The 12,479-nt window shown below is 42.0% G+C and overlaps 1 protein-coding gene across 5 annotated transcripts in view; it reads right to left on the minus strand.

Annotated features, from left to right (window-relative positions):
- The window catches only part of DCLK1 (doublecortin like kinase 1), a 240,177-nt gene extending 232,079 nt beyond the window's left edge, over window positions 1–8,098 (minus strand). For 2 of the 5 annotated variants that reach the window (XM_048295102.1, XM_048295101.1), the window contains exons 1-2: window positions 7,817–8,096; window positions 4,426–4,814 (exon numbers count right to left, since the gene is read on the minus strand). In XM_048295102.1, coding sequence (XP_048151059.1) covers window positions 4,426–4,801 — 376 coding nt within the window. In that variant the 5' untranslated portion in view covers window positions 4,802–4,814; window positions 7,817–8,096. Of the gene's footprint in view, window positions 1–4,425; window positions 4,815–6,911; window positions 7,004–7,816 lie in introns of those variants that run through there. The other 3 variants (XM_048295099.1, XM_048295100.1, XM_048295104.1) reach the window with 3 other exon arrangements.
- Between the last annotated feature and the right edge of the window lie 4,381 nt (window positions 8,099–12,479).

Genomic DNA, 12,479 nt, shown 5'->3' on the forward strand with positions numbered 1-12,479 from the left:
AACACCCGAGTGGTTCGCAGAGTCAGGAAGGCAGCAGGAATACTGGCAAGGAGAGGGAGAAACTGAGATACGAGAAATGAGGTGACAGTAGGAGTAGCAAGACCCATATACAAAACAAGTCAGGAACACTTGCAGCCCATCACTCCAGCAAGGAGACGCTGCCTCTTGAACCCTCCATTGGCAGGCAGCTTCTCTGCTGCTCTGAACACAAACTGCCTGCCTCCATCACGAGAGCCTTCCCGCAGTCCTCATGTGACCCATCATCTCCTCTGCCCTGCAGCGAGGTTCACATCTCCCAAGAGTTATTAGCTGGTTACAGCTATCACTGGATTTTAAAGCTGGTATATCTGCATCCTTTCAAAGTGCTCCTTCAACAAGGTTTGCAGCTCTGAGGTAATCCCTGAGAGACATTCATCTTTCTTTTTCAGATTATTCCTTAAAACTATTTTTGCCATTATGTCTACACAAAATGTGCATGCACAGATAGAAGTCTTTAGAATCGTTATGCAGTGCACCCAATATTGACATGTGACAAAACTGTTTCCCAGGATGCTCTCAGCCTTGTGGTCTGAGGTTTTCGGTTTGTCTTTGACTGCCAGTTCTCAGCTGCAGGGTTCAACTTTGTGGTAGGTATTGTGGAAACCTAAAAAATCAATTCTGATTCATATCCAAGACTCTGAGGCAATATTATAATAAAAATTAATGAGAAAGGGATGCAGTTCTGGCTATGGATTGATTCTGTGGTCTCTGTTCCACATAGCAGGACCCTAGGAGTAAAAACTGTAAATATTCTTTGTTTCAGAGTTATCCTGCAATGTTCATTAGTAATTTTAGGGATAAGACCAATGATTCCACCTCTGCCTTCAGCTTTAAGGATGATACACTTTTGGAGAAGCAAAGTCCTTTCCTGATACTTCCTTTACAGCTAAAAAATTTAGCCTTTAAGAGCAACTTCATCTTTATTGTTTCTACATGCTTTGATTACATGTCATGCCTAGGGAGTAAAGTCATGTCACATTCCATTCTTTAAAGGTAAGAGGGTCCTAACATCAGGGCTGACAAAAAGAAAGAACCTGAATCCATTGCATTATTTCCTTCCTGTAGGGTGACAGAAGTTACAGACTGTGAAAGTTTTTACAACAGTACATACCCCTTGCTATCAAACTCCAACAAATCTCACATGCCCTATGTCTTAAGAAAAACAAAAATAACCAAACAAAAAGATGAAAAACAAAAACAAAAAAAACCCCAACCAAAAACCAAAATCAATCAAACCACAAAACCCACAAAATCCCCACACCCAGGGAAGACACTTCTTTCAAATAAAGAGAAAACGTGTCCATGCATCTCAAAATAATCTACAGCACCGGCACACAGCCGTGCCAACTCTGAATTGTATGCAGAATGAAACTAAATATAACTGAAGCAAAACAGCTCTTTTACAATCTTTTTCCTTTGGGACTATCTTTCATGCAGTTCTGTGTATTTAGCTCTGGGATGAAATACAGTGGCTGCTGCCTCATTTCCCCCAAGAGCCTCTCTGTCTTTATGTATCGCATGAGAAGGTAAGAGTACAGGAACTTCCCCACAGGCATAAAGACAAAAACCAACTCTAAAAATCAAGGCTTTATACATTTGCCTTAAAATGCAATCACCAAATCAATACCCAGCCCCCTCCCCAATCACATAAATTCATAACAGTCTCAATAAATTAATTAGTGAATTCACACAGGAAGGGAATAGTCTCACCATGAAGAAAGCAGTGCTTCATATTTCAGTAGTTGGAGCACAAATGTCATTTGGCAAGAGGCAAAAATCAAGTCATTTTCCAGCTATTTAAACACAAAGCACAGCTTCAAGCTAATTAATGCTGTACCAGACTAGCCAAACTCTAATAAACTTGTATAGTAAAGAGTGGAAGGGGCTTATGCAAAAACCATCATTGAGCTAATAATATACGAACCCGTGCTCCACTGTGAAGTTCTACAAGTGAAACAACCCACCCTGCAGTTTTATACAAATAAACAGAAGCCCCTTTTCAGATGGAATAAGGATGTAGCTCTCTTCTTCCACACAAAGACTGACTTCTGTAAATCCAACAGTCTTAACGGCACAAGAAAACAAGACTGTCCTCCTTGAACTATACCAGGAAGGAAAGATGTATTCATTGAAAGGGTAAGGAATAAAGTCCCACAGGATGAAAAGGAATCCCAAATGCCTTCTTTAAAATAAACCTAGGCTCTTGCACTGTCATTCATTTTGACTGACTGATTAATAACTGGTATTATTCTTCTCTAGGACGCCAAAATAAAGCAATCTTGCAGGTTGCTGAATTTATTTCTGAATTCGGTTCTTTCTTTTCAAAACTGGTTCTGACTGGCTGCAAAAGGACTGTGTAAATCAACATTAACATCAATGAAACTGCTTCTAGTTGTGCATATCAATCAAATAAGCAAATGCACAAAAACTGCTTTCAAACAGATGTTGATTCATATTGGTCTTTCCTCCCACAAATTGATTTTCTCTACCAATTAAATCCTGTCCTGACAAACATAGTTTTAACTCTGCCCTGAAATTGATAACATTGCTCCTAAGACCAGTTTCCTTTCCATTTCACTACACCTCTTGGTCCTAACTCCCAAACCTGTTACACAGACAGACAATCCCACTCCTTCAATTTTCTTTCTGGAGCATCTTCATGTTGTCCCCTACTTTCTTTTTTACACAAGGAAGATTATCAAGAATATCAGATTCCCAAAACTTAAAAATTGCTTTCCTCTGCAATGCTATGAAAAGGAGACAACCCAATGGTGGCTAAACACCTGCATGCAAAGGTGTGCTCCTCCTTCCGGAGCCACATTTGGCATGACCCTTTTATTCTTCTCTCTCCGTATTAGCCTTCTTCTGATCCTCTCATTACATCCTGATACTGCAAGTTCTCTCACCTGGTGCTAAAAATGAAACTCGCATAGAAATTACAATCTCTGTTACAACTCCCAATTGGCTGTCCAGTGGCTGTGTATCCATCCTTTACTGGTTTGCCCGTGGCACACTGGGGCCAGGAGATGGAAGCAAAAATGAAAGAATTGTTCCACCTTTATTTTCTTGGAACACAGTCACGCACCTGCATTTAAACGTCACAGGTAAGAAACACTCTCATTTATGGCCATGTGATAGTCAATGCCTTCATACTTTGTACATTCTGATGTTTTACACCAGAAACCCACTGCAGTCCAGAAGCACTTCATGATGGAAAAGCTACTTTAACTATTCGTAAAACTTGTGAAAAGTACTATTAATTTTTTAAGCTTAATATTCAAACTGATTAATGCTGACAGCTTCTCTTGCCAACAGAACTGTCCCTGAAGGAGTGATGAAGTCGTTGTCGATGGGCAAATTAATGACTGGCATGTCTGACATTTGACAGTGACCAAGAACTGTCAGTTCTGACCAAATCACTGGTGATGGTTTATACTGCAGGTACATGAGCCTCATTTACAAACAATGTAAGATCTCTACAACTACCTGAAAGGAGGTTGTAGCAAGGTGGGTGTTGGTCCTCTCCTTACAAGTAACAAGCAATAAGACAAGAGGAAATGGCCTCAAGTAGTGCCAGGGGAGGATTAGATTGGGTGTTAGGAAAAATTTCTTCACAGAAAGGGCTGTCAAGCATTGGAACAGGCTGCCCAGAAAAGTAGTTGAGCCACTAGCCCTGTAGGTTTTTAAAAGATATGCAGATGAGCAGACACTTAGGGCCATGATTTAGTGATGGGTTAAGATTGGCAGTGCTGGGTTAATGGCTGGACTCAGTGATCTTACAGGTCTTTTTCAACCTTACCAATTCTATGACTGGGCAAAAGGAAAATACTACAGGGGGAAAAAAGCTCACAATATACCCCCACTGAATCATGGCTACAACATTACTCTTTTAACAGGTTGCAACATTTATGCCACTCAATGAGAGGCTAGTATTTTACTTAAGGCATATTTACCTGTAGAGAAGAGATAGACCTCTTCACTAGCTAGAGACAGACTTAGAAAAAACCAAAACCAGAAACATCTGAACTGAATTTCACAAAAGTTTCATTAGCACCACTGACCTTTTGAAGTTTAACAGACTAAACTTTCATTGGCACTTGACCTTGCATCTTTATGAAATGAAGTATTAGATGTAATCTTCAGGATCTAGGACTATCTACACTATGTTGAAAGGAAAAGGTCAGACACATTCAACAAGACGGAAGTAAGTAGCAAGACAACAATATTTCAAGGCATCATTTAAGATATTGAAAATTCTATTCAGAGCATTGAAAAATCCTTTCTTTATCAATAAGAACAATACCATTACCTATTTTTGAAAGATTTAACAGACTAGACAAAGGCTGACTCAAACTTAACTTTATACCTCCAGATCTTACAGCTCACCTTCTACTAGCTGGTCCAAGGAGGAAATCTTCTTGGAGCCATCAATTGTGTAGATTGTTCTCACTCCCTGGGGCAGGTTCACATTGTCGGACAGAGTTCGGGTCAGATCAGCCAGGAGAGCTTCAAAGGACCTAAATCGGTCAGGGGAGATGGCATAAACAATCCCTTTGAAATACCGGTCTCCATTACGATAGAAACGAACTTTCTTGGCTTTCTTCTCAGAACTCAGGGTCTGTAGAGTACGGGTTCGGTAAAAGCTGCAGTGGGCACTGTGAGTAGGGCTGGGTAAACCATTCACCCGGGACCCTCTACCATATCGCTGCGCTTTATCACGCTCATCAAAATGCTCCAGCTCCATATCTCTCCCAAGGGACATCTTGAAGTTCAGCCTAAGGAATGCACAAGAGGAGAGAAAAAGCTTAAGAAACTTAGAAGTTTTAAGGGAGCTCAATTTAAGACTTCCTGTTCTATACAAGGCCCATACAGAGGATTACTTTCTAGGTTAAGAAAAATGTTTGAAGAAAACCATGCTACATTCATATGGTCATTTTACACATAAGCCTCTTGCCATGCCTTAAGAACTACATTTAAGTTAGACATCACAACAATGTCACTCATGAACCCAAATGCTAACGATATGCAAGCACTGAGAAGTGTTTGTTCAAATTCAGTAACTTGGAAACTGAGGTGACAAAGCTGACCTACTGGAAAAAAGGAACAAATGCATCAGCTTTCTACTTTTTCTCATGTTATATTCAGGTGCTATTTGAGTCTCATCTACCTTCTAGACTGTTTGCCCCCACCAAACTCTTGGTTCCAACTGTGATCTCAAGACGTGTTGTTTCAGAAGGGCAGCCAGTCGCCAACAACTAAGCAATTAAGAAATCTTCAGAGGAATAGATCTGGCAGGTTGGCCTGAGAATCAGGACTATCACACCTAGTGGGTCAATTCCAACATTAAAAACTCCCTGCATGTTACAATTACTGGTTTCCTCGTGGCCTAAGCTTTGTAATAAATTACTTTAGTTGTCCTTGGGCAAATGCCTTACATACTCTTAACCAACAAAAGAGCTCAAATGGCATGAAGTTAAATAAAAAATATATTAGAGGGAGACAGTGTTTTTCAATGAACAAGTTACTTCAGTGCTCTGTAAGACTTGCAAGATATATTATTGATATCCTAGCCTAATATTCAAATTGGTTAAGGCCAACAGCTTTTTTTGCCATCTCCAAAGGAGTGATAAAATCAGTCTCATTGAGCAAATCAGCAATTGGTGTCTCCCATGCTTGACAGTGAGAAAAACCTGTCAACCCTGACCAAAACAATCCAGGTTGTTCAATACAGTTTACATAAACAGAAGTTCACATGTTCTGAAATAAAACCAAGGATGCAAATATTTCTGTTCCTTTTTACAACCAACAGAAGACTAAATACTACAAAGTGCACATTAATCTTCACAAACAGAAGACACAAAAATACAAAAAAAGTAGAATGATCAAAAGAGCATTATGTTCAAAACATACTCATTTTAATTTAGGAGCCACCTAGATTTGCAGTTGTCTGCAGAATAGTAAAACACAGTAAGTTTATTTATAGCACAGATACACAGACCTAATTTAGAAGTGGCCTCTCTCATTGATTTCCAATAAAAAGACAAAAACCAGCAAGCACTAGCTTTGCTTCAACCACTCATAACGATGTGACCATTAAGGAAAAAAATATATTCAGACCAGCTGAAGAACAGTGGGAGGACATAGAGAAAAACTTGCAGATGCTCTTTGGCTTGCAGAAGTCTGTATTAAACCAATGATTATACAGCTGGACCCTGATGCTGCAAAGCTGTAGGTGATGCACTCAGCAACTTCTCAGAGCAGTTCATGTGCTGGGCTAGCACAAGCACCTAAGGCAAATGTGGGGCCCTAGCGGAAATTATTTACTCTACTTTGGTTACAGCTCACAACTGACTTTGTTACATTGACACAGGATCATATGCTTATGTATTAATGCAGGATTTATACTTGTAAATCCTGTAAAGGTACCTACACAGAGCGCAATATACATGTGTGTGTGTTTTCTTACATACATATATAAGAAAAAGACTAATCTCTGCTTTTCCCATGCACACTACATCCCACTTCAGTGAAATGAACAAGAACACTTGCTGTGGCATTTCACTGATGCTTCTCTATAGGTTAAATGCAAATTATAGCTTAGTGGCCACATTTTAGGATTGAGAACACACCACCACTGCTTCCATGTTAAAAAAATTATGTCAGTTATTTTAATTCACATCCAATTCCAGTGAGAACCTACTATTCAGATTTAAACAATCCCAGAATGCACAATTCAGAAACGGTATCTCTGAAGCAATTCCTGTGCCAAGAAAAATCCATTTTTCTTAGGTCTGCTGTTTTCTTTGCTGAAACCATCTCAAATACACACACACACACACACACACAAAATAAAAGTTTAAGCAAAGATATACTTTTTAAAGAGTCTTTCAGCTTTATTAATTTTGGATGAGAGGAGGAAGAAGTGTGAGTCACTGTCCTTTCTTCCACACGTATATGCTTTTATCAATAACGTCTGAAATTCCCAATTATGTCCTTAAAACCGAAATAGATCTCCCCTTTAGTTCCACAGTCCTGGTATGTATAGAAAAGCGTGTTTAAACCACAAGGTCAGAGCAGACAAAGAAACCCTAAACAATTTGATCTGACATTTCCGTTTGTGTGTATAAATATATAGTCTTATACAGGCAGATACGGAAAAACGAATGGACACGCCCCTGAAAAACCACCGTGCCAACACTTCGCACCCTAACATCTGTTAAAGAATTATTAATAATACAGGTGTGGGTGAGCATTTCCATGAAAAAAAACACACATGCTGATAAAAAAAAAAAAAAAAAAAAAAAACCAAAAAAAAACAAACCAGAAAAACACATCACGCCGCGATGTGACTGGGACGCAGGGCAGATCATAGGGCGACTAAGCAGCAGGATGACCACTAGTCACCGGGGAGGGCGGGGGTTTTGGTGGGGGAACACGGATACATGCGGCAGCATGCTCACGAAAAGATGGGGTTGATTCTGCTGGGGTGGGGGAAACGCGTGTGAAACATCCCCGTTCCGCTGCAGGTGCCACCGGGCGCCCCAGCCAGCCCCCCGCGGGACCCGCAGGGTGCCCGAGCCCGCCCCCGGGGCCGCACCGCGCTCCCGCAGCCCGGACTCGCTCCGCACCCGCGGAGGCCGCCGCCCCACACAATGGGCACAGGTGCATCGCTCCGCGCCGCGCCCGCGCCCCGGCGGCCCCGCACGCCGCAGCCCCCGCGCAGGGCAGCGCAGGGCAGGGCAGGGCAGGGCAGCGCAGGAGCGGCCCCGGCGCTTACCTGCTCTCCGCAGCCTGGCGGGCACCTCCTCACTCAGACCTGCCGGCCGGGCGCGGAGGGAAGGCGGCGGCTCGGAATGGGAAGCGGCCAAAGAGCGGCGGCTCCCGCCCTCCCCCCCGCGACCACCCGGCTGCAGTCGCAGTAGTTGCCGCAGAAAGCGGCTCTGCTGCCTTTGTTACGCCTCCCCTGGCTGGAGCGCGCTGCTGGGGAGCCCAGGCTGCAGCTGCTTCGCCTTTCTTCTGCTGCTGCCGGTTGCAGTGATTTGCATTAGCCCGGCCCTCATTGAAATGCGGCTCTTCACACCAGCCTCTCCCAGGCGCTCTCCAGAGGGCGGCGCCGCCGCCGCTGTCTCCCCCTCTCTCCCTCCCGTTGCGGGCCCGCTCTGCCATCGGCGCTGCGGGAATGCCGCCGCCGGAGCCGCTCCGGGCAGCGCGCCCTGCCCGGGCAGCGCCGGGTGCCAGCCAAGCCCTGCCGGGACCATGGGTCACCATCCTGGCCGGCTCTCCCTGGGCTACATCCCGGCCGCACCGCGGGTCGCTGCCCGCCCGGCGCCTCCCTCCGCCCTGGCCGGTGAGACGTGCCCGGTCGGGACCTGCCTGTGCCCGGGGCAGGGCCGTGCCTGGCGAGGGGTGCAGCTGGCCCGAGTCCGAAAAACGCCTTGAGAAGTAATTTTAGCAAATGTGTCTGTTGGCGTTTCCAGGAGGTTCGCCTGGTCGCGAAGTACTGAAATCCCACCGAGTCTCCAAAGCCCCATGACACAGTTTGGGTGCTGAAGGTGGGATTGATGTGGAATTTAGGTATTAAAAGCAGTGGAGCCATGCTTATTCACACCACTCGCTTAGTTACAGCTGATCTTGGAGGTGACTAACTTCCATAGATGCTACAGTTTTAGGCTGAAATTTCTCAGAACATATATTTGGCCAAAGGCATCTCAGGCTTCATCTGACTGAGTCACTCAACGCCTGAGCCCATCAGGTCTCGGAGCGTGTTTGCTAAGTGAACCTCCACACAAAAATTCAGCCATACTTGATGCTTTCTCCTCATAGGCTTGGTTATTCTTCACTTTAATGTAAAAATTTCAGTGGCGAGATCCTTCTCGAGGTGAAGGATCTGGTTTACTCTCTTTGTGCAACAAAGACTTCCACTCTCTTCTGCTTGTCAGGTAAACAGCCTATGGTCCAGGGGGACATGGAAGGGAAGAAAATACAGTCTGCCCCCTCTGTTGGAGCTGCTCCACTTTGAAAGAATTAAAAATGCATTAGATCAGAGAGAGGGAATTAGTCTGTAACCTCGTGGTTATGGCACTCATTTGGGAAGGACAAAAGATGGCTTTGTGTGTCTGTATTACGGACAATTTATGTGTTTTATATCCATAAATCCAGACACAATCAGTGGAGCAGGGACTTAAGCCCAGGGTGCCCTGGTCCCATTGATAGACCTTTAATCAGAACAGAGGCTCCTGCTTAATCTGTCAGAAGGCAAACCCAGCCTTCAGTCTACAAAAAATGTAAGAGGCTCTAAAGAAGAAGGGGATGGAGCACTCCCTTTCTTTTCTTTTCCCCTAGAGAAGTCCATATACAGGCTCTTAGGAGACAGGAGATTCCCTAAAGGAGAAAAATTAATTGTTGCCCTGTCTTCATCATCCTGGAAGAGTTTCTTAATCACTACGGTATAGAGCAGACAGGAGTCTTCTGGCTACACTTTTTTCCTTAGTTTTTGAAAGAGAAATGAGCACCTAAAGTCTTCAGAAAAATTTCTGCTCAAATGAGTAATAGTATTAAAATACCTGAACATCAGAAAGATTCAGAATTCAATGTACAGTTGTGTCTGCAGCACACTCTTACCACCTAGCTTACCTTTCGTGGATCTTGTTCTAATGCACTTAATTCTTCCCCTATGGGCAGTGAGGTGCAGAGTCACTTTACTATAAAAACTGTTGTTTTTCAGGTGCAAGTTCCTAAAAAATGAGCACCTCCACACTGAGTATTTCACCAGCTTTTTATTCTGTTGGGTTTGCAAATGTCTTGGTCTGTGCTTAGACAAAAGAGATACCAGTGATATTGGTAATTTTGGTATACTTGGGGGGAGAATTGAAACTAATATTAATAAAGAATTCTGGTAGTCTTGCAACAAAACTTTATTCTTTAAACCACTTCTTTTGTAGGTCAAAAATCAAAATATTCATGACAGTCTTAAATGATAAGAAAAAATGGGAGATCACAAAGATTAGGGATGGAAAATACCATTATGGTCTTGACAAAGGAGTGTTCTTTAGCATTCTTCAGTGCTATTTTGTCCAGTTCATTTTAAATGTCTCATTTAAATGTCTTGGGACTTCTGCTCCCCAAAGGAAACCGCTCTTCAAAGTTGAATTCCTCCATTTATAAGGTTTGGGGCTTTTTTTTCTGATGATCAGGTTAATGGAAGTTTCTTACGTTTCAACTCATTACTTTAGCTATAGTGCCCTGTGTTCACGTACATAATTTATTTCTCCCATTGGTGTTTACATCTCTCTGACATGTATTATTTACATCTAGCCTAAGTGTGCAAAATATTCCACAGATGTTCAAGAAAGACCTTCACTCTGACTATATTAAAAAAAAAAGGTCAAAAGAAAAGAATACAATATAAATCAAGGCAAAAGTATAAACCCAGTAGGAAAGTATCTTTTAAAATGCATTGTTTTGTTCATTTGAAGTTTTGTTTCTAACATGAAGACAACACAATAATGTAGTCTGTTTTCCTTTGTCAAGCATGCTTACCATGCTTTTATTTTAAAACACTTTAAAATACTCTTTTTCTTTACCTTTTTTTCTTGTTTGTTCTCCATTTGAATTAAAACAATGCAATTCCAAATAGAAACAAAGCCTGAATAAGATGGTTCAACAGTTATAGAATCATATTGTTTTCGTAATACAAAATTCTCTTTCCTTGTTGGACAGACTTTGAAATATTGTCTATTTCTAAGACCCCTGTGAATGCATCTTTATAAACCACAATACAGTCATTTCTTAATCTCACTTTGGATAAAATAAGTAACTTTGACTTCTCATGTCTGTTAATGTTGATCAAGATTTTCAGATCTAAGAGTCTTCCAACAGTTTCAGCTTTTCTAAACATTTGTAATTTTTAAGCACCTTTGTCAAAGTAGAATTGGATACAGTTATGTCACCACCCAACACTCCTGTATCTGAAGGCTGTACCAAATGCCTTGGAGCATTGTTCTGGAAGCTTCTCTTTAGTTGGCTAACCACTGTGACCCCTAAATCCTTTTCAGAGTCACCGCTTTCCAGGACACAGTCTCCAGTCTTCTAAACGTGACCTACATTCTTTGTTCCTGATGAATGACCTTGCATTCAGCTGTCTCAAAAAGCATGTTCAAATGATCCTGGCTTTCTAAAGGATGTCAATTTCCCTACAGAAAAACTGGTTTTTCTTTGCATTATTCAGTGCTTTATGCATTTTATGTCATTTGAAAATGTTACCATTAATGTTGTTAAACATTTCTTCAGATCACTCATAAATTTATGTAGTAGCAGAGGACAGCATTTTCTGACATGCGGGGCTCAATCCCCCAAGGCAGCGGTGTCAAGGGTGTGTTTACAGCTCGTTCCACTTCTCGTCAGAGAGGCACTCAGCTCTCGGGATGCCAGGCCAGGCCAAGGGAACTGGTGCTAAGGCTGCCACATATGCCCAGTGCATCAAACAGCCTGTGCCAGCTCCCAGCAGTGATCTGAGCAGCTGGAGCGGCACCAGCCAGCTGGGCACTGCAGAGCCGGGGGCTGCGCTGGGCTGGGCTGGCCTGGGAGTCCTGGCACCAGCCACATGTCGGGAAAAACTCACTTAGGAAAAACGGCAGAACTCTATAAATTTCTCAGGAATTACCCAAGGGATGATGATTAGCTGTTTATACTTACTTTCGTAGATCTGCCATTTAGCCATTTCACAATTAATTATTATGTGTTACACTGATTTTGTACAATGCTAATCACTTAATTAGCTTGATATACTGCTGTATGTCTGTTGCTTTACAGAAGCGTATGTCAATGCAGTCATCTTTATCAATCATATCTGACAGTGTCACCCAGAAAACTGCCCAATTTGATATGCTCATTGTCACTAATTACACAATCATTTTCTGTATTGATCATGTCAGGTATCAGGACTCCATTTGTTTTACCTTCGAGTGATTTCGGCATAGACACAATTATAAAATCAAGGTTGTATTTTTTATGTTGTCCAAATGTAACCCTGGCTTTATCCATGTTTTTATTACATCCTAGAATTCCTTGAATAGCAACATTAATTGTTCACGAAGACCAGTAATAATTTCTGTTTAAACTACTCATGTATTAAAATTTATTTCCATATTATTTTAGGTAAAAACATATGGCATTCATGACTGGGATGGGACCATATTATGAAGACATTCAATGTTAGTTGAATATTCCTGTCTGTTCTGCATTGTTATTGAGAATTTCTCCTGTTTCCTTTTAATAACAGTCCTCTGATTTTGCTAGGATTAATTTTTTTCAAAGTAATTTTTTTTTTTAATTCCTCTTTCTCCTTAGTATTTCTGGTTGTAAAATTTCTCTGATAATTTCTTCTATGTTTGTTGTTGCTACTTCACTTGCCCAGACTTAAAATAACGGGCAAAAGAAAA

The sequence above is a fragment of the Corvus hawaiiensis genome, chromosome 2, assembly GCF_020740725.1.
Source record: "Corvus hawaiiensis isolate bCorHaw1 chromosome 2, bCorHaw1.pri.cur, whole genome shotgun sequence".
Lineage (NCBI taxonomy): Eukaryota > Metazoa > Chordata > Aves > Passeriformes > Corvidae > Corvus > Corvus hawaiiensis.